The 27,341-nt window shown below is 32.5% G+C and overlaps 1 protein-coding gene across 1 annotated transcript in view; it reads left to right on the top strand.

Annotated features, from left to right (window-relative positions):
• The window catches only part of Pdhb (Pyruvate dehydrogenase E1 beta subunit), a 39,091-nt gene extending 16,752 nt beyond the window's left edge, over positions 1-22,339 (top strand). Inside the window, exons 6-11 of the mRNA XM_076448532.1 lie at positions 1,222-1,329; positions 10,700-10,877; positions 12,072-12,182; positions 18,931-19,022; positions 20,236-20,377; positions 21,584-22,339. Coding sequence (XP_076304647.1) covers positions 1,222-1,329; positions 10,700-10,877; positions 12,072-12,182; positions 18,931-19,022; positions 20,236-20,377; positions 21,584-21,732 — 780 coding nt within the window. The 3' untranslated portion in view covers positions 21,733-22,339. The remainder of the gene's footprint in view (positions 1-1,221; positions 1,330-10,699; positions 10,878-12,071; positions 12,183-18,930; positions 19,023-20,235; positions 20,378-21,583) is intronic.
• Positions 22,340-27,341: the final 5,002 nt, after the last annotated feature.

Below are 27,341 nucleotides of genomic sequence, written 5' to 3'. Positions count from 1 at the left end.
ACTGTGAAGTATGAGAAGATTTATAGAAATTAACAAACAATCAAGAGCAAATACATAGGAGAGAAATTTGTGGTATCAACCAGTTTCAAGATCTTTTAAAAACAAATTTGTAAAATTGAGTGTGTCATATCTTCATTTATTATTTTCTGATTTGTTAGTATCAGTCCTTGAAATATGGCATACCACAAAACCATGACAGTTTACAATAAACATAAAGTAAGATAACAAATACATGCTATCATAAGAAGAAAAAAAGTTTCTATTTCATTTAATTTATATTGTGCAAACTGTCTCTCATGGCATTTATTTGACATGCTTGTGTCATTCATGAATTTGCCATGTTATGTGTACATTTCTTCAGGAAAGGCTAGGAAAAAAACTACGTTGGTAGTATAACAAATCTAGTTTTCACTTCTTTTTCAAATTTGTATTTGAATATTTCCTGTAGGCTGATGAAAGTATCGGTATTTCCCTGTTTAGTAGCTTTTACAGTGTATTAGATTAATTTAATAAAACATTTGTTTTAATCAAAATGTGATTCAGAACCATAACTAACATATACTGTCACACCATATGTGATTTCATATGGGATAATTGAATGCATGTCTTAGCATTGAATGGGATGGTGATTACTGTAAATATACAAAACTTTGATATATTTCTTAATACAAAAAACATAATATATAGTTTTGTTATTTGAATGGTAAAGAATATAGGAAACAAAATTGTTATGAGTATTTTATCTTATTTTGCTTACATTAATCAATAGAACCTTTTTTACTAGTATTAGGGGATTTCAGTTTTTGCAGAAAACTGAATACCATGTGGTAAGAACATGTTCAAAGATTATGCTTGGAGTTTAACATGGCAAGCTGTCTGTAATTTGATGATTTCATCGAAAATATCTGATCAATATAAGAACCTAAAGTAGGTTTTCATTTTTATCTTTATGAATATGGTTGCCTTGTACACACTTAGATGTATTATTATGTGGAAAAAATCTCCTCAGAACTGATAATGGCATATATCATGGTGGTGTCTTGACTAATGCACTTACACAGCAAAAATACTTGCAATTAGAGAAAATCTTTAAAATACCTCTATGATAAAAGTTTGTTTGGAAGCAAAGATTAGTGATAAATATTTTTGTCTTTTGAATTAAAAATTGTATGGAATTAAAAAGTACTCATTACATTTTCACCCCTGTATTTAAATATTTAGGCAGGATTAAGACCCATCTGCGAGTTCATGACCTTTAATTTCTCCATGCAAGCCATTGATCAAGTCATCAACTCTGCTGGAAAAACATTTTATATGTCTGCTGGAATGGTAAATGAAACATATAATAGCTGTTTTTAATTTTAGCTTTGTTACATATTGTAATAACTTTATACTTTTAAAGGGATGTTATATGACAGTACCAACAATGGCTCACTTCTGTTTTTTCTATTAACATTTTCATTACAAGTTGGGTGGAATCCATCCAGCTTGTGACCACAAAAGTAATACTGTGATTTTTGATAAAGTGTGCACATGGGGCCCAGCATGGTTAAGTGTGTTAAGGCATGTGACTTGTAATCTGAGGGTCGCGGGTTCTCATCCCCGTCGCGCCAAACATGCTCGCCCTTTCAGCCGTGGGGGGTTATAACGTGACAGTCAATTTCGCTATTCGTTGGTAAAAGAGTAGCTCAAGAGTTGGCGGTGGGTGGTGATGACTAGCTGCCTTCCCTCTAGTCTTACACTGCTAAATTATGGACGGCTAGCACAGATAGCCCTTGAGTAGCTTTGTGCAAAATTCAAAAACAAACAAACAAAGTGTGCACATATTTTCAAAATTTTGCAAGTTATTGATAAATATTTCCAGGCTTTCTTACACAAAATGTTCATTTTTTAAAGTAAGTATAAAGATTTTCTTGTAATTATTTATCTTTCAGGATGTTAACTGTCAAACATCCAAATTAATTTTCCTTGTAAGATTAAAAATACTTTTATGCATCAGAACATTTTCAAATTTCACATCAGAAATCTTTATACACTCTTAATAACCTCCAGCTAATTAAGAGCTTTGTTTTTTTATAGAAAAAACTATGCATTTTATCTGTTATTTTCACTACTGTATCTCTGTATGGGTTGGTTCAATTTGACCAACTTCATAACCTCCTTAAAAAATTAGGAAATAAATGTAAGTTATGGTTTTGTTTTTTCTCTAGGATAACTACAAGTTGCACAAGGAAAACAAAATTGTTTTTTAAGTAACTTAAATCTCATAACATTGTACATTTTATATATTTTTATTATATTGACTTTTCAGCGTGCCAGGCTAACATAATAGAAGTTATAGACATGTCACACGTGCTAATGTATCATGTCCAAGAATATAAAACTGGCCTTTATGAAGTGATCTGTTTTGACTGTGTTTTAGTAGACTAGTATTTTGTAAAATACAGTTACATTTCATTTTAATACATTATTTATGCATATATATTTTTACTATTTATAAATGCATTCTTTAACTTCTTTTTCTTTAAACATAGAGCAGTAAATAAAGAAATAGAGCAATCAATCATCTCTTCTAGTTTTAACCTTTATTTTCAGTTGCTTCTTCTAGTAGCTTGCTAAGACTTAAGAAATCTCACAAGTGAAGGATGTGAAACAATTTTTGTATGTATATATATATAGGTACACGCACACACACACACACACACACACACTTTTGAATATCCAAAAATCATGAATTACTATATTGATACCAAAGATTTAGTACTTAAGCTGTATTTCAGTCTAAAAAAAGTATGAAATTGAGATCAAACTAAAGACATAACCTACATTCTTGAAATTTTGACAAAATGAGTGTTCTAGCACATGACAATGGCTGATAAAGCCACAAGAGGGACGTTCTGAACTTTTGTTGGTTGTACACAAATAACTATATATAAGGGACCATTTCCAAAAACAGAAAGAGGTGAGCAGGTCCATGTTGGAGATTAAATAAATATATTAATATATCAGAAAACAGAAAAGATAAGGGATTCTTATTTTGTATCTTAGCTTTCAATATCTGTAATATGAATGTCCAAGTAATAAGAACTTAAGACTTTGCATTTCGTCATTATAAACATCTAATTTGAACCACATAACAAACTAAAATCAATATTTAGATTTTTTTTTAATTAAGAAATTGAATAATGGATAATACTGAAATTTGAATTATCTAGAGTTTGACACCAAACTGAATGACATAAATGCATAACATACTAGTCCAATAAAATACAAAGCCATGACCCTTGACTTGTGATCCATTGAGATATGATACAATAATGAAGTTGGGCAATGTGACCAACCATAAAACTATATATATAGACACGCACACACACTCACACTCTCTCACACACACACACACACACACACACACACACACATTATAACTCTTAACTTTGTGTATCGTCACAAATCGTGGCAGACGTTTAGTAATTATTACAAATCTGGTGTACATAATACCCAACTTTTTAATGAATTATTTGACAAAAGACTTGTTTGTGAATTTAATGAGCTAGCCTCAAGTGAATGTGGTGATATTTGTACTAAGAATAAAAATACTTATTTTCATCTTCTAGCTTTGTATATAGTCTCTATAATTTCCTAAGTGATTATCCAAATTTTGTTTTGGTAAAAAAAACAACAACAACAACAAAAAAAAACTAAAATCTGTCTAAGGTGGAAACCTGTACAAGCTGGAAATATCAACATTTTGTAGCATTATCTTAAGATTTCTCTTATAAAAGGCCCTCTATATGGCAGAACCTGCATAATATGGATGGGAAACTATCTTTTATCTACCTTATCTATCAACAAGTAGGATTAGAACCTAAGTAAGGCAGAAAAAATGGTTTTTGATTAAATATTAATTTCTTATTCAATTAATTTCTTTGGGTATTAATAAACTCTTGTTTAATTAATTTGCTTAAATATTAATAAATTCTCTGACATTTTTTACAACACATATTGTTAGATATATTCTGTTCTTTTTCCTGCCTTCATTATTCCAGAGGTCACTATCTAAAAGAATAATTGACTGTACTTTTGGTTGCATTTGCTGTTGGGAAAACTAGAGAAACCATGGGTATTAGGTAAAAGTGAAAAATCTGTGCTGTTTCAAAAATTTAAGGAAGAATCAAGTTCTGGAAGAATGGAAAGTGAATAAGAAAGTGTAAATGACAAGTGCTATATACGAGGAAGTTTTGAACAAATTAAACAAAAGAAAATAGGAATATTCTACTGTTCCTAGATAATGCAACTTGTTAAGCAAAAATTCAACTTTCAAATATTCATTTAGTCTTTCTACCTTCATGTACAACATCAGTTCTACAGCCACTAGATAATGGAATTATACAGTGTATAAAATTGAAATACAGAAAATTAATGCTTCAGCATATTATAACAAACATGGATGACTGTAAGAGAGCATATGAAATGACCATGAAAATTGACATGTTAGATGCAATTGCATTTTTAAGTCATTCGATCAAATGCATAATAAAGTGCTTTCGAAACTCTGGATTTATTCTTGATAATAGCGAAGCTTTATGGAGAAGTTGTTTGTTATGAAGATTCTAGTGAAATCCACACTGATTGAGAAGATTGGTGCAGATGATTTTGTGAACATTGACAAGAATGTTTTAGCAGAAACTGATGAAATTGATTGAAACTTTATAAGAGAATTGCAAGATGGTAACAGTATGAGAGATTCAGAAGATTAACAAAATGGAAAAGATAATGAAGAAAAAGAAATTCCTACTTCATCACAAGTGTGAAGTTATATTAATGCTATCAAATTGTATGCAATGAAAGGGGAAAATGAACTTCATGGAAAGGCTGTAGAAATGGCATTCTTTTTTAACCTCATGAGAAAGCCCATTAAAAAATGAAACAGTTGAAATTGGACACTTTCTTCAAATAAATTTAAGATTTTGTGTACTTGTGTATATTCTGAATGTCTATTTTTGTTCTTATTATATTTAATAAATATTGTATAAATAGTATAATTTTATTCAGAAACATCTTACTCCCCTTGAGTCAAGCAAGTGTAACGTTCTGCTCAAAAATGTGTATAACTAAGGAAATGCATGTTCACTTTCTAAGCCCAAAATTCTGTTCGGTCTCGTGCGATTCCACCTGAAGACAGGTTTTACTGTATATATTTTTATCTCTTATTTTATCTATCCTCATTCTTAACTATAAAAATATCAACAATGTACAGTAAAATGAAAGGTTAGAACTATGAAATAAAATTAATATAATATTTTTCCTCTGCATTGATTGCATGATTGGTTAAAAATACCTTAAGAGTTTCAGCTTTTGACCCTTTCACATGTTTTCTTTTATGTTTTTAGTTTTATTGCTGTTCTTTTTATTCAGGGAAGCAGCCATCTTCTCATCCAAAACACCAAATTCAAGTGGGAGCTCAATTTGTTTTGTTTTTTTAATCATATAAGAACAAATATTTGTAGTACTCACTTGGTCCATTTGCACTTGAGTAAAAAATAGAAGATTAAATCACTATAATTTATAACCAATGAAAAGGCAAAGTCTTAACTGTTGAATGACATACAATGCTATATTGTATTCAGTACACAGTATTATCAATTTGATTTTTATTTGGAAAGTTTATCTCATGTCAAGCGACAAAGGGAATTAACCAAAACCTCTCTTGTCGTAGTAAGGAAGCTAGTTAAATTGTCATAGTTATACGAGTTTGTTTGCTTTATGCATGTTATTTTTTGTGCTCTCAGGCACATCAGTTAATTAAATGAAAATTATTCTGTGTACTATTACTATAATCCCCGTTGATGTGGATTCCTGTACGTGGTGAGGGGACCTCCCAGGAAAGGTTTTGTTCTTTCAGTTTACCTCCTCTGGTATCTAAACATCCACCCACGTGTTTGCCATGCGTGGTGACCCGAGAAGGGGAGGAGAGGATTCTGGTGGTTAAGGGGTCCAACCCTAACACACCACTTTGGCCTTCAATTCCTGTAGACGGTCAATCGACTGGTCCACTTGGGCTAGAGTTAACCAAGTACCAGTGTTGGAAGTTCTCAATGGGTGTTGTGGACATTGTGTCTGATGCTGGTGTTTGGGTATAGTGCTCACGTAACCCTGATTATAAACAGAAGGGTTCTCCAGCCACTTTGCCTACCCGTTGTTAAAAATGGTCACCTTGATACAATGGAACTGTCGAGGTTTACATTTTAATGTGGATGATATCAAAACACTGATTGCTTCCTACCATCCTGTATGTCTTTCCTTACAAGAAACATTTCTAAAACCTGCTGATACAGTCACCATTCGGCAGTTTTCTCTGTACAGAAATGGCAGGCTGCGTGATGGACGAGAACATGGAGGGGTGGCGCTATTGGTTGATCAGCATGTGCCCACCCTGTCTTTGTCACTCAACACACCCTTGGAGGCCGTGGCCATCCGTGTTTCCTTGGGTCATATCATCACTGTTTGCTCTCTCTACCTGTCCCCTGGAGAGACATATGATCAATCAGACCTTGATGCTGTCGTTGAACAGTTACCGTCTCCATTTCTAATCCTGGGGGACTTTAATGGACATCATTCCCTCTGGGAAAGTGCTGTTATTGATAGGAGGGGTCGCTCTGTAGAGCGTATGCTCTCTGATCACAATCATTTTTTTCAGTACTGGTTCTTCCACTTATTATCACGCACCTAGTCAGTCCTTTACTGCTATTGATATCTCGGTTTGCTCCCAGGGAAGCCTTTCTCAAACTCCAACATCTTGTATCAATATTCTTTGACATTGAGAAGGCTTATGACACAACATGGAGGTATGGAATTTTGCAAGACCTCCATATATATGGGCTACGTGGCCATTTACCCATGTTTATTAAAAAATTTTAATGGGCAGGTGATTCCACGTTCGTGTGGGTTCGACACTTTCCCGTTCTTTTCCACAGGAACTTGGGGTCCCTCAGGACTGTGTTTTGAGTGTCACACTTTTCAGTATAAAGATAAATGCCATCACTGAACAACTCCCTCTCACTGTTGCAAATGGGCTCTATGTCGACGACTTTCACATCTCGTGTCAGTCGTCGAACACGAGATATATTGAGCGGCAACTACAAACTGCCCTCAATCGTGTGCTGCAGTGGACTATGGCAAACGGCTTTAATTGTTCTCTCTCTAAAATCGTTTGCATGCACTTTTGCCGCCAATGGGGTATTCATCCTGATCCTGAACTCCGTATCGGTGAAGTTTCATTGCCAGTAGTCCCTGAGACCAAGTTCTTGGGGCTTATTTTTGACCGTAAGCTGACCTTTATACCACACTTAAAGCAGCTACGGGTCAAATGCACAAGAGCACTGAACATCCTCTGTGTCTTCTCTACCGCTAGTTGTGGAGTGGATCGATGTTCTATGTTAAAGATATATCGTGCTCTTACTCGATCAAAACTCGACTATGGATCAATGGTCCATGGCTCTGCCAGAACCTCAGCCTTAAAAATGCTGGACCCCATTCATCATCAAGGACTTCGACTCTGCACTGGGTCTTTCTGCACCTCCCCGTTCAAAGCTTATATGTAGAATCTCATGAACCTTCTCTGCTCCTTCACCATTTGCAACTGTCTTTACTGTATACTTCGAAACTTTGTTACTTATCAAAGCATTCCACCTGGGAATGTGTTTTCCTTTCTCAGTGGGCCATACTTTTTCAAAACAGACTATCTGCCATTGCTTCTTTTGGCCTTTGCATCCAGGCACTATTGGATGAATTAGGTCTGTCCTTGGATAACATTGCAGAATCCACTGGTCAGCCCATCCCACCATGGCTTATTACAGCCCCCAAATGTGACCTTTCTTTCAGTCGTCTGACCTTTCTTTCAGTGTTGCAGTTTCCATTCGGTGGTTTCCAAATCAGGTAATTCTTGGGCTCTGCCATGATTTGTTGCAGTTCGATGGTTGCACGCAGAATCCTCTCTACAGCTTCTGTGTTCACTGCTGAACTGTACGCCATATCTCTTGCCCTGGATTATATTGAAGCTGAGCAGCACTCCAAACTGCACTATCTATACTGACTTGCTTAGTTCTCTACTGGCCCTGGAATCGCTTCACGTTGGCTCACACCCTGTTCTCGCTGATATTCAAAACTGACTGGCCCATTTCTCATTAACATCTACTTCTATCCAGTTTTTCTGGATACCAGGCCACTTTGGTATTCACGGGAATGAGCTTGCAGACACAGCAGCTAAATCTATCTGCTCTGGCACTATCACCACTGTGCATATTCCGTACATGGACTATGGTCCTGTATTCATGGCTCGGCTCCGTGCCAGCTGGTAGTCCATTTGGAGTGAGCAAAGCGACAACAAGCTTTTTCAAATAAAACCCTATAATGGGCTTTGGCCATCTAGCTTTCGTAAGGTTCGAAAGGAGGAAGTTGTTCTAACTAGACTACACATTGGTCACAGATTTTTAACTCATTGTTTTTTTTTATCTGGAACAGTTGCACCAGTGTATAGTTTGTGTAACACTCAAATCACTGTAAGTCACATTTTACTTTCTTGCCATTGTTAAGACTCTCAATGACGGCACTATTTTAAACATGTTTTTCCCAGGGTTTGTCTGTAACATTAAACAGTGTTATTGGTGATGGTGACACTGCCCACCTTGATAAAGTTTTTAGTTTTTTAATGGCCATTAATCTTTTTAATCTCATTTAAGTGTTGGATATTTATTCATTACACCTTTTTAATTGTTGTTCCCTTTTCAGAGTCTCATTCTCTCTTGTTCAATTTGACATTTGAAAATGACCAGAACATTAAATAACTTGTCACCAGGATTGGAAAGGCCAACTTCAGGTGACTGACGCTGCTGTTTGAACTATCCATTTGAACTACCTGTTAATCGTCCTGGCAAGTTGTTATTACAGTTTTGCTGCATGTCTTTTAACACATTTGTTGCTTTACCTTTTGGTACTGGATATAATGACACATAACCCAGAACCAGGACTGGAAAGACCAACTTCAGGTGACTAACGGTGGTTCTTGTACTTACCTGTTAGTCTTTCTGGCAGGCTATTATCATTACCATTCTGCTACAGGAAGTCCTTTACAACTTTATAGACTGGATGTCAACATTGGTTTTATGCCATTTTCTGTTTTTAATTGTTGTTTTGTTTTTACCTTTGTTTCCTTTTACGAATTTTACTACATTTACTTTACTTTTACCTTTTTCCTGGACATTTGGCTACTCATTATTACGATTTTGCTATATGTCTTTTAAAACTTCTATTACTTTACCTTTTGATAATGGCTGTTATGACACATAACCCGGAACCAGGACTGGAAAGGCCAACTTCAGGTGACTGACGGTGGTTCTTGTACTTACCTGTTAGTCGTCCTGGCACGTTATGATCATTATCATTTTGCTAGAGAAAGTCCTTTACAACTTCTGTTACTCTGCTTTCTCTCTTAATATTGTATACTTCGTGTCAACATTGGTTTTTTGCTTTTTCTGTTTTTCAATGATGTTTTATTTTACCTTCATTTCTTTTTCTGTATTTTACTACATTTAATTTATTTTTACCTTTTTACTGGATGTTTGGCGCAGATAGCCTAGCTGCTTTGTACCATAAAACACTAAATCAGTCAATCGATCATTACTATCATTGTAAAAAAGTAGGATTACATTTCACTGACAACAGCAAAAAAACTATAGAGGTTAAAGGTAAGTGCTATATTTCTTGTTTTTCATATGTATTCTTTACTTATTGTCATAAAGGTAACTAAAATGTGAAAAATGGAAACTTATTAGGTTATATTTTGTAGGTTAAAAATAACAATAATAAAAATTTGTTCTTGAGTTATGCTTGTGAGCTCCAAGTCACTTCATAATGTATTCTCATGTAAGATAAACATGACATTTGCTGAGTGATTTACAACTTGTGTGGTGAAATTATTAGCTATATGTAGTTCAAAGGGTAATAAAACAATAAACATAAGTATAAACAAATGTATACTGTTATGATCCTTAAGCTATATAGGGTAAACAGTTGTAGTTTTCTGTGGTAATGTGCAATTATTGTGCAAAGAAAGAGAGATTACTTTTTTTTCCTATGGTAGTTTTACAAGGCCAGTAAAGTTAACTGAGTACATATAGAGTTGGGGTAGAGAAAATAACAGGTAAAACATAGTTTTACTGAAATAAAGTTTGTCATTTATGTTAAGAGATTTCAAAAAGTGAAAGTTGAAAAGTTTCAGATGAAGGAAAGTACATGAAAATCACTTTGTACAAGGAGCAGTCAAGACTCTGGTTTTATATATTTCCACATAAATTGAGAAATTGATTTTTTTGTGCAAAGATTTGTAATATTTAGTTAAAGTTTGACAAATATTCTAAAGTAATTAAGTAATTATAGTTTTAATACATATACTTTCATGATGGCTACAAGGCCATGTAAAATGTATGAGCTTGCGTCAGTAGAGTTAACATAACCTGTGGAGTCATGTAGATTAAATTTCAGCTGTTTCACTGTGTTTTATGTGACTTATTTTAAATGCTATCCATTGTTTTCTTTTGCTGGGAAAAGATATGGTTATGGAAACTTGACTGTGAATGTGTCAGCATTAGAAAGTGTCAGCCACAAGAATTTTAACATCTTCATTTAATGTACCTGTCTATAGGTAAATGTGCCCATTGTATTTCGAGGACCTAATGGAGCAGCAGCAGGAGTTGCAGCACAACACTCTCAGTGCTTTGCTTCATGGTATAGCAATTGTCCTGGCCTTAAAGTTATTTCACCTTACTCTGCAGAAGATGCTAAAGGTCTTTTAAAATCAGCTGTCCGAGACCCTGACCCAGGTGAGGTGGTAACTTTCAAAATTATAGTTTTGTAACTATTGTCATTATTGCAGCATTTTTTTCTTTTTTTTTTCTGTTTATATTACTTCATAAAAGTTGATTTTTTGGATTTTCTTTTTATATATATTTCATTTATAAGATTAAAGTAACAGAAGTAAAAACTTTTGAGCAAGAAATTGGAAATAAAATTGTTAAAGAAAATTCTTAAATTATAAGACTGAAATTTTATCATTACCTGGTTAGTGTTCTGTGCAGGATATGCTTTATGTGCACAAAATGAAGGGTTTGTAGAAGTTGTAAAAGATATTTAGCTGGGAAAAACTTGTTTTAGTAATGTGAAACAAAAATATTTGACATTGCTATATTTTGTTAGATAAAAGAAATGTCCCCTCCCCCAGTGGCTTAGCATTAAGCCTGAGGGCTCATAATACTAAAACTTGGGATTTTAGTTTTTTAAGAATATAGAAATGAAAATGGTGAATTAACCCATAGTTTCATAACTAGAAGTTGTCAGGAAAGACTTTAAATTTAGATATTATACCATTAATACTAGTGTATGTTGTTGGGATGCAAATGTTTTCTAGTTCTTTTTATGTAGTTGAGAACTTTTTTATCTAAATTTTTTTTGTTTAAACCCATTACCTTACCCAGCAAGTCAAAACCTCGACAGGTTTGGGTTTATGACCAAAAACGTAATCGATAATAAAAGTACCCATTTCATGAACTAATGTGCTTTAATAATTGTACATTTTAATTTTCTTTTTGTAACAAGTTGTGACAATAAACCTCTAGTAATTTTGTTATATAGAAAATAGCATCATTAATTTTTAACTTCTTAAATCTGATCAGTAGAGTTAACTTGCTTTATTTTATCCATAGCTAATGATGAGTTAAAATATTCTAGCATATTTAGGACTAAATAACTAGACATCAATGTACTGTTCAGCCACAAACATAAAGTAGTAGGTTTTAATTCAGTCTAAAGGAAACTATAAAAAATTAAGAGTACAAATCTAAATATCGGTGTTTTAAAAATAATTTTAAATATTGTATTTTCTTGCACAATACAAATTCATTATCTTTAAGCTGGTTAATCGCAGTTGGAGTTATTTATTTTCTTGTTCAATTTCAGTACAAGTACTTCAAAAATAAAATTTGCTTTATCTTGAAATAAATGCAAATTTTTTCTTTTAGTTGTGTGTCTTGAAAATGAAATTATGTATGGCTCCAGTTTTGAAATTTCTGATGAAGTTTTATCAAAGGATTTCCTTGTACCTATTGGAAAGGCTAAAATAGAAAGGGAAGGTAAGTGGGACTTTTTAGCTATCTTAAAAGTTCAAGTGGATTATTACAAATGGCTGAATAGTATGCCACGTAGATTTTGTGCTCAATGTAAAGTTTATATTAAAGTTGGTGATAAAGCCCTTCATTGCTCTGGTGAGTGTCAAAAATGGTATCATTTAAGATGTAAGAACTTAACTGAACAGGATTTGGAATATTTAAATGAAATTGGGAAAAGTTATGAATGTGATTTTTGTATGAGAAAAAGAAAGTTAAGCCTAAATAGTGAAACTCCATTAAGAAGGACTGTGTCCATTTCGTTAGAGGGGGAGACAGTTAATCTTGTAGAGAATAGTGAGCTTGATTTAAATATGGGGGAGGCAGATATGAAGTGGCTTAAGACAAAAGTTACTGAAATTTTGTCAAGACTTGATGACTTTCACTTAATTAAAGTAAAGGTCGAAGAATTAGTGACTTCCTTTCAATATTATTCAGAGAAGGTAGAAACTATGAGTGAGGATATCACAACTTTGAGAGCTGAAGTTAAGGAGTGTAAACAGGAAAATAAAACATTAAAGCATGAAAATGAAGAATTGTGGAAGGAGATGGCAAGTTTTGGGAGGAAGATGTGTGAAGCGAACAATATTCTTATAACTATAATGTTTTGATTGGAGGTATTCCAGAGAAGCCTAATGAGAATTTGCAAGAAGTTGTTGAGAAGATTACAACTACTTTTGGGGTTGACTGTGCTCCTACAGATATTGACACTGTTCATCGTATAGGAAAGAAAACAACTGAAAATAAGAGTCCGAGACAGATTGTTGTTAAGTTTTGTCGTAAGCAAATTAAATTTGATCTGCTTAAACTTAAGAAAACTAAATTTCGCTCTCTTAATACTAATGATATTAAGGTCTGTAATGAATCTTATCCAGTTTATGTTAACGAACATCTCTCCCCATATTATCGTGATATTTTCATGCAAGCAAAACGAAAACAGAAAGATCTTGGCTATAAATTTCTTTGGGTATCGAATGGTAATATTCTTATTAGGAAATCAGAAACTACTCAGCCCATTGTTTTACGTTGCTTGATTGATCTTAATAATTTATAAATACTGCAATGGCTGATGATTTTGATGATATTGTTGGTGTTACACCAACTTTGTCTTCTCTTTCTGATTTACCAAATGTTTTTCTGTTGGTCATTTAAATTTAATACATGTTAATATTCGAAGTCTTACTCAAAATTTTGACCAATTTCTTGTTTTTTTACAATCAAGCGTTGTTAAATTTCATATAATAGCTTTTTTCTGAAACTTGGTTTGTTGAGGATGGATTTGTTTCCTTTTCGATTCCAGGTTACTCCTTTTATTCTTCATATTCTGGTCTAAATAAGGCTAGTGGAGTGGCAGTTTTGTTAAATTTGAGATACTGACTATGATAAAAGAAGTGCAGTACATTAAGTCTGATGCTTTAATTTTATTTTGTATGATTCAAAATAAGAAATTTAATCTCTTTGTTGTTTATCGATCTCCTAGATTGCCTGTATTGAAATTTATTGATGAGCTTTCATTAGAATTGAATTTATACAAATATGATATTAATATACTTGGTGATTTTAATATAGATGTTTTGGCATTTGATGATGTTTGTTATAAAATGCATATTTTAAGTTTTGTCTGAGAACAATCTTAGATATTATTATTTCTTCTCCTACACGGATAACCAATGTTACTAATTCTTGTATTGATCATTTTTTAATTAGTGGAAATACTATTAAAAACTGTTATTCTTATATTGTTGAGAGTTTTTTGACCGATCATTTTCCAATTGTTTTATGTATAGACATTTTATCGGATCTAGAACATGTCTCAAATGTTCAAAAGATTAAGTTTAATGAATTGAGTTCTTGTTTGAATTTTTCAGATTGGTCCTGTGTTATGAATTGTTCTGATGTTAATGTTGCTTATGATAATTTTGCTGAAGTGTTAACTGATTGTATTCAAAGTTGTACTACTACTGTTTCTGTGTCACGAAAGTTTAGAAAAATTAAGCCATGGATTACCAGTGAATTGGTTTTGTTAATGATTAAAAGAGATAAGTTAAAAAGAAAGTACATCAATTTCCTGATGATATTTATCTAAAGATTAGATTTAAGTGTTTAAGGAATTATGTTGTTAGCTTGACCCGTAAGACTAAATGGACTTATTATCATAACCTGTTTAAGAATGCTAAAACTATTAAACAGAATTGGAATATTGTTAACTCTATTATTGATGTTAAAAAAAAAATAAGAAATTTTGTAATTTTGGTACTACTGATTTATCTGATTTGAATTATTTTTTGTTAATGTTGCTAAATCTACTTGCTCCAATCCTAAATTTTGTTCTCAGGGCATGCCTCCTGCTCCTTCTTCTTCTTGTTACCTATATCCTGTTACTGTATCTGAAACTATGAATAATATTTTCTCCTTATCAAATTCAGCTTCTAATGGTGTAGATGGTGTTTCGGTTAAGATTTTGAAAGCTAATGCTAATCTTTTGCACCAATTTTGACTTTTTTAATTAATTTATCTTTTACTCAAGGGAAGTTTCCTAATGCTTTAAAGTTATCATTGGTCATTCCTATTTATAAATCTGGTAATATTTCTGATTTTACGAATTATAGACCTATTTCCTTATTAATACATTTCTCTAAACTATTTGAAAAATCTATGAAGATTAGAATTTTATCATTTCTTGATAGACATTCAGTTTTGTCTCCTTCTCAATTTGGCTTTTCGGCCTGGGCTTGGAACGGAGGTTGCTGTTGCTAAACTTGTGGGAAATATTACAGAAGCTTTGGATTCTGATCTTCATCAATTGCTGTTTTTCTTGACTTAGCCAAAGCTTTTGATTCTGTTAATCATAAAATATTGTTAAATAAATTATCTTATTATGGTTTTAGAGGCATTGTTTTTTGATTGGTTTTTTTCTTACTTTCATAATAGAAAGCAATCAGTTTGTATCCATAATAATTATAGTGATTGGCTTACAATTAATGTTGGAGTACCACAAGGTTCTGTTCTGGGCCCTTTATTATTTCTCATTTATATAAATGATATTCTTTACCAACAGTTTTTGGAGATATCCAAGCCTATGCCAATGATATTGCTGTTGTTTATAGTAAGCCAAATCTAATTAATGAAACCATTATTTCTAGTGATCTTAATAAAATTAAAATTGGCTTTTCTGTAATGACTTATCCTTAAATATATCTAAATCTTTTCTTCTTCAGTTTAACCTTTATGGTGTCATTCCAGCTTTTCCTTCTATTTTTTATCATTCTAGTGATTGTTATACTTACCCTAATTGTAAGTGTCCCAAATTGACTCAAGTTTCCTCTGTTAAATATTTAGGAATTATTTTAGATCGAAAATTAAATTGGCAATTTCATATTAATTCTTTAGTTAATAAATTAAAATATAGTTCTATGCTAATTTTGAACTTAGTCATTGTGCTCCTTATCATATTTTGTTAAGTGTATATTATGCTCTCTTTCAATCTTTCTTACAATATTGTATTTCAATTTGGGGTGGCACATATAAGACTTTTTTAATTCCTATTCACAAGTTGCAAAAAAGTGTTTTCTCTCTTATTTTTACTCATAAGCTTGATACCGATTTCAGTAAATTTAACTCCCCACTTTCATATGATAAACTTTATTTATATTTTTTAGCTTTATCTACATTGCATGTTTCTTTTAATAGGCCTTTTAAAGTCACTTCATATTTTACACGACTTCAATCTTTTTTTCCAATTAATGTACCCACACCACGTAAAACAGTTACACTTCATCAATATCTTTATTTGGCACCTCGTATTCATAATTTTATTCCTTATAGTATAAGATCTTCTATTAATCGTGTTAATCAAAAGAAATACTTAAAACAATGGATCTTAAATACTGATTATAATATTCTGGGAACTTTATATTGATTTTGTAAGTTTTGATTTTACATTATTATGTGTTTAACCATCACAGGACGAGTTAACTCTTTGTTGATGGTTTTATATTGATATTTGATTTTTTGTGTCTAATTTATTGCTTAATAAATTTATTATTATTATTATTATATTATATCCCAAAAAAAGAAAGACAATTTTTCTGCTCCAACAAGGTTTTATAAGCTGTTATTCTGTCACTCAGTTTTTCATGAGCTAAAGCTCTGAATTTTTAGAAACTATTTGACATATACAAGATGAATATATGTTCATGCAAAATTTCATGTGTGTTCTAAACATACATATAATTAAAATTTCATAAACACTCCCATCTTATTGTATACAGATTTCAGATTTGCTTAAACGTATTTTAGACAGGTAGTTTTATTGAGCAATCACCATACACAGACAGACTAAAGTGAAAATCAAAGGATAAATCTGACAGAATTAGCAGCAGACTGATGTAATAATAATCACAATCTGAAGAAGTAATGGGAAATTGACATGTAGCAGAACTGAATAGAACATGGAATATGAGCAAGAAGGTTGCTGAGAAACAGTACTGTTCATAATCTATTATAAATGACACATACAAATCAGAATGGAAGTCCAGAAAAAAAACATTAAACATGGACTAACTGAAGAGTAGTTGTGTCACTGTTGTTGAGTTGTGATATATAAAGTGACATTGACATTTATCTTACTGTAATGCAGCAGTTGATGATACCAGATGCAATATCTGTAGGTACAAGGTGAAGAAAGTTCTTACAATCATGTTTGTAGTTCTTACTAAAGTTTTTCTGGCATATTTGAGAAGTATAGTATGTTTTCCAACAAAAGTAAAAAGAGATTGCAACTGTATGATAATGCATTATTTTCTCTTTAATGTTTCTTTTGTTTTTGTATGTTACATCATGCAAGGTACAAGCAGAGTTATCAAATAATACTCAAGATTGTGTGTTTTTAATATTTATTCCAATTTACTTCTAGGCTGTTATTGACTGTATTGAACACAAGTCCTTATTTAGTCCTATGATTTTGTTTCCATCAGAGTGTACATCATGATGCTTTATTATGTCCAAAATTTGAGCAAACTACTTTCAGTGCATGTAATAAACTTGACATTAAAACAGAATTAATAACTCAAAGTTTTATGTTTTAAACTTAAGAAATTAAAACTTATATAAAAAGAAATTCATCCATAAATTTTTTAAGTTGTATCTGTCACAACTGACCTCTTAGTTCTCATTTTTAGGGCCCCCAGTATGACAACAGATAGCCTGATGTGGCTTTGCTATAAGAAAACATGCACACAATGTTTCAGATTTTCTGTTCCATTTTATGGATTTCAAAGTGTCCAACCAGTTAGAAACACAAACTATGGATATTGACAGGCCAGCATATAAAAGTTATACTTTCTACTTCCTTGATTTATTGAGACATAAGTAAATTTGTTACATCCATCACTGAAGCTCCTTCCATCTTATCATAGCTTTGAGTAAATTTGTGTATACATCCCATTCTTATTTGATGGGCATGTCTATAACTAACCAACAGGAAAAGCAGTTTTCTGATTAATACATTCTTGTTATAGAAATTTCTTTTTTTTTGGCAAACAAATGCAGATACCTGACACCAGATGGTTTATGTGGGATTATTATTGTTTAGCTCCAAGCAGCGAACAGAATTTTTTAAATCTATTTTTATGTTTTAAATGCATATATGAAGGCTATATGAATTTGTATTTGAAGAAATAACTTAATAAAAAAGGAGAGGCTTAGCACAGTTACAGGTTATACTTGGAAAGGTCACCTGGGTCAAGCACTTTGCTTACAGCATACAGAATATGTTCTAATGAACTACCACTAATATTTATTGCTTTTGATTGAAAGATTACTGGCCACATAGGTACCAACCAATAAAACCATAAAATTAAGTAAGAGATGTGAAAATGTTAATACCCCTAATGTATACGCAGTAGTGGTTCAGGTTAAGCTTCAAAACTCATCTTCGAGTATATCACATGCAAATCAAACTACAAAAAGGATACATTTTCATCTGAATACAATACAAGTATATATTAGATGAAGTTGAAGAACTCCTCTTCCTCACATATTGATTTTCCTGTAAACCTTTAAGCAGTTTCTCATTTTGTGATACATTGTGCTCTTTCCATTGCAAAGGTGTCTGAATGTATTGCATAGTTCCATGGGTAAACAGTATTGCTGATCCAATCTTCTTAAATATCAGATTAGAAAAACTGGGTTTTTGATATGGTGAGTGGTCACAGGCTTAATTTTATTTCGTATTTGTCAACTTTTTATTTCACAAGATATCGATTATTCCATTACAGTTAGTGTTAAGAATAAAGAAAATAACACAAGATATAAAGTTCTCAAAAACTTTTGATATTCATGAAGGAAGCTCTGTAGTTTATGAAAATTGCTATGAATGCGTATGGACTCGATAAAAGTTTCAGAAACTCTCAAACAAATCTTTTGTAGAAACACTTTATTAAAAATTGTGTTATTTTTGTCCACATTAGACTTGTAATATTTAATATAAACTTACCAAATTTTGTGAAGATGCACTTAATATTTTCTGAGTTATAGTATGTATAGTTTCACGTTGCATGACGTTTACAATGCTGTTCATGATGACCAAGTGCCTATTCAGAGAGTTCACTATTATAAGAAATTTTATGGCTTTTTCTGCATTTTTATATTGTTCTTAGAAATTTGTTTAAGCGTAAGGGACTTAAAGTTTGTATAACAAACTTTCTTGTGATAGGAAAACACATAACACTTGTGGCTCACTCTAGACCTGTAGGAATCTGTTTAGAAGCAGCCAAACAACTAGCTAGTTCTGGAATTGAATGTGAGGTGAGTGGTCTGAAAATTGTGCAATTTGGGGGAAAAAAAAACAACTTTAGCAATCTCCTTCCTTTGATTTATATAATTATTGCTTTTTTGATTTTTTTAACTTATCACTAGTGTAATGAAACAATGTAGGATAGATTTATTAGCATAATTTTTGTTGTAAAAAATTATGAAAGGGTACCTAATGGAAATAATTCATATATAAAATATTCTTATTTTTATTTCATAATTTGTTTAATTTCATTTAAAATCTATTTATGTGAGAAAGATCCTCTTTAGGGTAAAATATTGAAGAGTATCTTAACATGTTACTTGGACAGTTGTATATGACTTGTATACCAATAAGTAAAAATTGTTTTTGCAATTACTGGAAACATACTATGGAGTTTTTAAAATGTATTCTCATAATTTTAAAACTGTTAAAGTTGTGTTTGCATCACATGAATTAGTATTGTTTTTATCAATCTTAGAAAATGTTCATATATTTTAAAATATCATGCACCACAATGGTTTGTCTGCAGTTCTTGTGAATCACTTAAAAACATGTTTTGAATTTCAAATTTGGTTTCTTCAGTACTTGTTTGATACAGGTCAATTCTGAATGATAATTTGGAAGATAGTTTTACCATTAAGTAAATATAAGTGCAGTTTGCACTTTTTTTTTTTTTGCAGATGTGAAGTCATTATTTTTAAATGCTCCTTTGAGTAATACAGTCGTGTGTGTGTGTAATTTTTTTGAGAAGGAAATATACAGGATAGCAGAACCCATTCTCTTGTATTGCTATTATTGGTTTATGCAAGAAATGTGGAATGTTATTTTCTTGTGTCTTTAACTGATATTTTCTTGTGTGATTGGGCATTGATAAATCCACTTTTGATTAGAGATGTTTAACATTGTCTACTTTCCTACACAGGTTTTTGCTATAAGTATACACACACACATGCACACAATTGAAATAACCCTCATAGTGTTTACATGCTGAAACCACTCACAATAAATTTGGTTTGGAGAAATCCTGATAAAAAGCCATTTGTTTAACATAGAAATTATTCTGCTTCTGTAGTAATGGACTGAAATATATCTTAATTAGTAGAAGTAAAACAAAGGCTTCCTATTTATACTGGGTACCTGGTGTTTAAGATATATATGTGTATAAATAATACTCAATAATTAATAGTAGTAAAGTAACAGGTGTTAGTACCTCTCCATGAATAGGTTATAAATTTGAGAACACTTCGTCCCTTGGATGCTGAAACAATCTTTAACTCCGTGATGAAGACAAATCATCTTGTAACTGTAGAGGGTGGGTGGCCACAGTGTGGTATAGGATCAGAAATATGTGCTCAAGTTATGGAAAGTAAGTAAGAATTCTGTTTTGTATTTCTGTGTGAATCAAACCAACATGCTAAAAACAGTGTGTGTGTAATATATAGTAACATGTTTACCTTAAGTAAAATAAAAACAAAGAAAGAAATGAATTTAGGGTAATATGTTATTTAATTTCTGTACTTCCTCATCCATGTACTGTAGTCTGTTCATGAGACAAAGCTCATTCTAAAGAAAGATGCTACAACATAGGTGTTGTAAACAAGTGAAGTTCATTTTAAAGATTGACTTATTGTTATTAACTTGATTAATTGTACCTTTGTGTAAGTTTCTCTGTACTTGTCCATAAAAATAAAGCCTCAAATGAGTCTGTTTTTTAATATTTAAGCAAAAGATAGTTTTAAGATAGTTGTATTTAAAAAAACAAGGAGGTTAGTTTAGCTCTATGCTTAATGAACAATATTTATAGAATGAAAGACTGTGTTTTAATCAATTTACACTATTTAGTTGATTGTCAAAAAGAGAGTTATCAGTTTATTTCCACTAATTAAATATTTATCTCAAAAACGGTGTTGCTGCTGTTTTTTTAAGGAAAACCTGGAATATTTCTCATATTTTTGTTAATTTAAGAAATACTAGGTAATTCAGTTGAACAGTCTTGAAAAAACTAAAAGCAGGCTTATTTTATAAGCAGTTATTAGTGATACATGGTCAATCATATCTGAAGGTATATGTAGAAGCAACTCAAGTTTAAGAGTTTTTATCTATTTAAGCATAAGTTATTTATCAAGGTTATTTGCTAAATCAGTACTATATTTGTTGATATAACCACATAAGGAGCTGTAAATTACTATTCTTAAACATTTGTGATAAAAGATGCACTTTTTGATAACTTGTTTCAAAATAATAAATAATTTTGAATAATAGTGATATTTGTTTAATTAATAAAATGTATAAGCAGTGAGCCTCTCATAATATGCTATTATAAATTCTAAACTTCATATTTTAGGGAATATTTTTAGTTCAACATATTTAATTTAATTTATTCTTTCCTAAAAAAAGCATAAACTCTTGCCTACATAATTTGAAGATTTTTGTTCTGTCACTCCCTGCACCAGTTAAGTTTGTCAGAAAACATATTATAATTTTGTGTAATCAGAAAATAAAATGTATTTGGTGTTTCATTATTTGCTTGATGTGCCATTTCATGCCAGCTCTATATTATTTTTGTTTGCAGGTCAAGCCTTTGACTACTTAGATGCCCCGGTGGTAAGAGTAACAGGTGTAGATGTCCCTATGCCCTATGCACACACCCTTGAAACTCATGCTACTCCAAGAACAGAGGATGTAGTCTTTGCTGTGAAAAAAGTTCTTAATGTCAGCTAAAGGACATTATGCTATGTTGTTTAATTCAAGAAAGTAGTTCAAAAATAGTAATCAACACATATATCAAGTTGCAAGATATTTGCAAGTAAAGCTTGATGGAACTTATTACATGATTTGAAAAGAGATTTGTTGTAACTTGTTAACAAATGTAACATTTAATCCAAGAAATAGAGTGCTTTTAGTCATTATTTGAATCATCAGTTTGGATATTTTACACCAACCTGAATATTCAGCTGTTGCTTAATTACAACAATAATTATTTCTTATACAATTTATAATGGGAGTTATTTAAATGAGAAAGATTAAAAATAGTATGTTATTAGAAACTCGAGTAGGAATTAAGTAACTTGTTGAAATGTTTCTATTAACTTGAACAGAAAGGAAGAAATAAGATGTAAACTTTTTAATACATCAGAATTGTACATATAAATTTAACCTTTCTGAGTTTCTTGTAACATCATTTTTTGTTTGGGTGTGGCTAATATTTTTTTTGTAAAATTACCTGGTTCTTTTGCTTTGTATTTACGTTGTTAAATGACATGCTTCTGTTGTGTTAGATCAGTCGTTATCCGTGAATTATAGGTTAAATAAAAACATCACAATCATATACTTGTGTGGCATTTAACATTATCATGTGGCATATGATTGACAAATGGGTTAACTCCCAGTATGTTTTCACACTGAGATTATAGAGAGACAAACTGTATATCTTTCCCACTTTTTTTCTCTTTACAATTGGTGCTTCTATTGGAAAATAAGCTCTACACATAAGGTCATTTGTACACTTTGGAACTTGCAATTGTAGTTCTATCTACTGGTATTGAAGATGTATTTTCCATTGTTATTATGGTTAACTCATTTTTATTTTAGGCATTACAAAGTATGAAAGTACTGGCAAAATTCAGTCAAATGAAGACTTTTCAACTAAAATCTGATTAACCAGGAATAATGTTCATTGTTGTTTCTGTTTTATGCCAGTACACACTCAAAAGAAATACAACTCCCTTGCTGCTTTAGAACTGGTATATTTCTTGGATATAAAAGTGATAATCTAGCAAGGGTAGGAGGCAGCACATGCTGTAGAGTCCATGCAACTAGACTGGAAAAGATTTTTTTGTGACATCTCAGGCATTATTTTACATAAAAAACTTTACTTGGTGGCTCAAGAAGGAGGGTTTACTATGCCTTTTGGCATGGCCAGGTGGGTTAAGGTATTCGACTCGTAATTTGAGGGTTGCAGGCTCAAATCCCCATCGCACCAAAACATTCCTGTCCTTTCAGCCATGGGGCTTTATAATGTGATGGTCAATCCCACTATCCATTGGCAAAATTGTAGCCCAAGAGTTGGTGGTGGGTAGTGATGACAGTTGCCTTCCCTCTAGTCTTACACTACTAAATTAAGGACGGCTAGCACAGATAGCCCTTGTGTAGCTTTCTATTAAATTCAAAATCAACAATTATTCAATATGTGCTACTTTGAAAAGTGCTGCAAGAATTAACTTTTATTTCTACAATTTAAAGATGATGTTGCAGAGGTGTATGGTAGACACACAGTGTACAGCAACTCTTTTCTTCATGGCGCCTGTCTGTGTGATGTGATGCTGCTAAGAGGTTCCAGATAGAGCATTTGTTAATTTGGTCACAACTGAGACAGTCGAAGTTAAGTATTTTCACAAGGGCTCTTCTTGGCAAGTTTCCCAAGGATAATACAAGTCTACATGATAATTGGTTTATGTGCTGGCATAACTGGCTTCAACCTATTCTATGTGTGTCATCTGAATATGCTATGAAATTACAGTTAAACTGCATACGTTAAACTTCTATTTCTAACACGAATTCTCAGCTGATACTTGAGCCAGAATTACCTTTTAGTTTCATATCTTCAACTTACCGATGATCATCATATTGTTAAAAAAACAAAACAAAACAGGCTCGAACAAACCTTAAAGGATCTTTGGATGTTTATTTGATAAGATATCAGAAAACGTATATAAACATTCAAGACTAAACAACCTCTGACACTACTTTTTTGTTGTTATTGTTGCAGATCTTATACTTCTTATTTTGCTCACGTGAATAACACATTAAATAACATCTCCAAGAATTTCTCGTACTAATAGCGTAAAGAATTATATTTAGTAGAGGTTTGCAATTGGTGCAATTGGAACGATATGATTAAAACAAGCGTTCTTATATAATTGATACATGGAACTGTCGGCACTTGGTGAAACTCCATAATTAGAGAATTGAGGAAAAAGAAGACAATTGTACTTTTCACAAATACGTAATTTTTTCACGTTTATGATGCCTTTACTGTCGAAACCCTGGTCATGAATAAATGATGTATTTGTGAAACATATATTTGTTTTGTTTTTCCTCAGTTCTGTAAAACGCCCTTTTTTAAGTATTTAAATACCAGTTTAGATTTTCGTTGTCATTTTAAGTTGGATGTTTATTACACACAAGTTATAGTAAGGTTTGTAAGTACACAAGAATGATCGTACCAGAGATCGAAACATTGTATCTGTTTTAAAAACAAATTCTACAAACAATAAAAGGTGTGACTTGTATATAATTTAATTATACAGTAAATAAACAAAATGAAATTTATTGTAGTATTTGCAAATTTCAGTCTCACTTCAGTTTTTATTTTACGTTTGGTCTGTTCTAAAATTTCTAGAATCTAACAAATTATGCAATGATATGTATTACTTAAACTTAGCTGTTTCAACTTTTTCGTTCATTATAATGAAATTATGTCTGGATAACAACTAGTCTGAAGTAATACTTTACTGTATTTTCTAAAAGTCAATGAGTCAGTTTTGTGGAATCACAAGACATCTGGCAGTTGGTCTTTCTTATTGTCTAATAAGTGCAGATTGCTGTAACGAGTACACTGCTGGCCAAAATCTTACGGCCACTGAATATAAAGAAAAAATAAGCATTGTGCGTTGTTAGACTCAATCACTTATTCGAGTAGAGCTTCGAAAGATGAAAATAAGAAAAGGGAAAATAAAACTAAAAAACGTTTTTAGCATTTAATAGGAAAAATGTGAACACTGTTAAATTAGCCTAAATACTAGCTGGTCAAAGTTTAAGACCACATCAAAAAGAAGTCCTAAACAGGGTAGGAAATGCCGAACAAGAGGTCTCAGTAGTGAGTTGCACGGCCGTCATTGCGAATAACTTCAAATATTCGCTTTGGCTGGTCGATATAAGCGTTTGCAGAAGGCTGGCTGGAATGTTATTCCAAGTGGTGAAGATGGTTTCACAAAGATCATGCACTGTTTGGAATTGACGTCCATTTCTATAGATTCTCTTGCCATCCACCCCAAACTTTTTCAATGGGGTTCATTTTGGGCGAACACTCTGGATGGTCTAAAAGAATCACGTTATTCGTCATGAAAAAGCCCTTTGTCCTGCGGACATTGTGGGTTGCAGTGTTGTCCTGCTGAAAGATCCAGTCATTTCCACATAAGCGAGGGCCTTCAGTCAATAAGGATGCTCTCTCCAAGATGCCAATGTAGCCAGCTGCTGTTTGATGCCCATGTATAACCCGAAGCTCCATTGTTCCATGGAAGGAGAAAGCACCCCAGATCAAGATGGAACATCCTCCACTGTGTCGTGTAGAAAATGTCTCCGGTGGGATATCCTTATCATGCGAGTAACGTTGGAAGCCATCAGAACCATCCAGGTTAAATTTTTTCTGATCAGAGAACAGAACAAAACCTTCCACTTTTAGTGTTTGGTGCTTCTCAGCAAAGTTTAACCGAGCTGTTTCATGATTGGAAGGGGGTTGTGGTCTTTGAAGACGTTTACGGTTTTTAAAGCCTTTCTCTCGTAGATGCCGTCTTATTGTTTTTGAGCTGCATTCTGCGTCCGTAAGAGCCTTAATCTGGTTCAACGATCGGCTGGTGTCTTGCTGGAAACCCGTCAAATCCTCCTGCTCATCGCCGGCGAAATGTTCTTGGGCCGACCACTTGAAATTCTCGTTCCGTATCCCTCAGTGTATTTTAAGAAATTTGCAACATCAGTTTTTACTACGCCCAATCTCACCAGCGATGGCACATTGAGAGAGACCTTGCTTTTGCAGCTCGACAATTCTGCCACGTTCAAACTGTCAACTTTTTAGCCTTTGCCATGTTTTTACCCAATGTAACACAGGAGATGTTAACAACGCTAATGCTTGAACACAAATGACTATATTTCGTTACGTGTTTACCGATTAACGCTTCGTTTCAGTATGGTCTTAAACTTTTGACCCACTAGTATTTAGGCTAATTTCATAGTGTTCACATTTTCCCTATTAAATGGTAAAAAAGTTTTTTATTTTTATTTTCCCTTTTCTTATTTTCATATTTCGAAGCTCTACGCAGATAAGTGGTTGACTCTAGCAACGCAAAATGCATAAATTTATGTTCTTTGGACGTAAGATTTTGGCTAGTAGTGTATAAATGCATGTTATGTGCGTTCACACCCAGTAATGTTGAGGTACTGCAGCCATTATTACTGAAGTATCGCATATATACAAGTCGCTTCACCCTGTAGTTCCCATGTAGGTGAGTCCAATAAAGCTAACACAGTCCATCAATAGATTTCCAACATTACTGACACATAACATCAATATGCATTTAGTATAACCATGTTATTTTTTCACCGCCCTCGTTGTTTTGGTTTCGATCTTTTGTTACTGTTGTCCTGTTTTTGTGTTAGCTCCAATATTTCTATTTGCATCCCAAATGCAGTTTCTCATAATATTATTGACCAAAAAATAATGATAAAAATATGATACTTTTTGTGATACGTTTTATTAAAATTTAGAAATGAGTTTCAAAAATTTGTCTACGATAATTATTATCGACCTAGATTTACACGTTTTAACGTATACCAAAATGTTAGATACACAAGTAATACCATATTTACTTTCTTAAAGCGCTGACTACCGTCTTAGCGACGTATTGGTAGTTGCAATAATGCACATTCACTTTTGCAATGCCTTTACAGTTGTTTTTTAAACAAAATCAATTTGTATTAAGGGCTTGCAAATACTTGATGACACAGAAATGCGCCTGAGTGTGTAGTTATGCGTTGCCACGTGTGTAAAAATTATGATATTCAAGAACACTGGATAATCAACCGTTGAGTTCAAATTATCAACAAAATGCAGATACAAAAATGTTATGCAGAGAATAAGTTACAAATTTAACATGTACAGCAAGGAAAAAACAAATACCAGTGAAAGAAATTGGAGAAATAAGTTAAAAACATGAAACGTTAAGTGGATGAATCCTAAATCAGCTGAATTACTATAATTTATTGACCAGTGGGAGATCGAATAAAACGGTAAGCTTCTAACACTGACTCTTCTGTATCACTCGTGGGAGGCAATAAAAGTATATATCAAGTTTGATGGGAATCGGTTCAGCAATTTACAAGGATGTGGCAGCTCCAGGTCTTAATACTTAATTTGCAGACAGAAAAGACAGTTTTATAATCTGGGATGTTACAAGCTATTTTTTATTCACGATAATGTGGTAACCTGCCAATTAATGAGCCAGGTGTCAAGCAGAGTGAGACAAGGAAAACTTAGATGTGCAAATGATTAAGAC

This window comes from Tachypleus tridentatus, chromosome 8 (genome assembly GCF_004210375.1).
Source record: "Tachypleus tridentatus isolate NWPU-2018 chromosome 8, ASM421037v1, whole genome shotgun sequence".
In the NCBI taxonomy this organism is placed as follows: Eukaryota; Metazoa; Arthropoda; class Merostomata; order Xiphosura; family Limulidae; genus Tachypleus; species Tachypleus tridentatus.
Note: the sequence above shows the minus strand (reverse complement) of the source record. Positions and strands in the feature narration are given on the sequence as shown.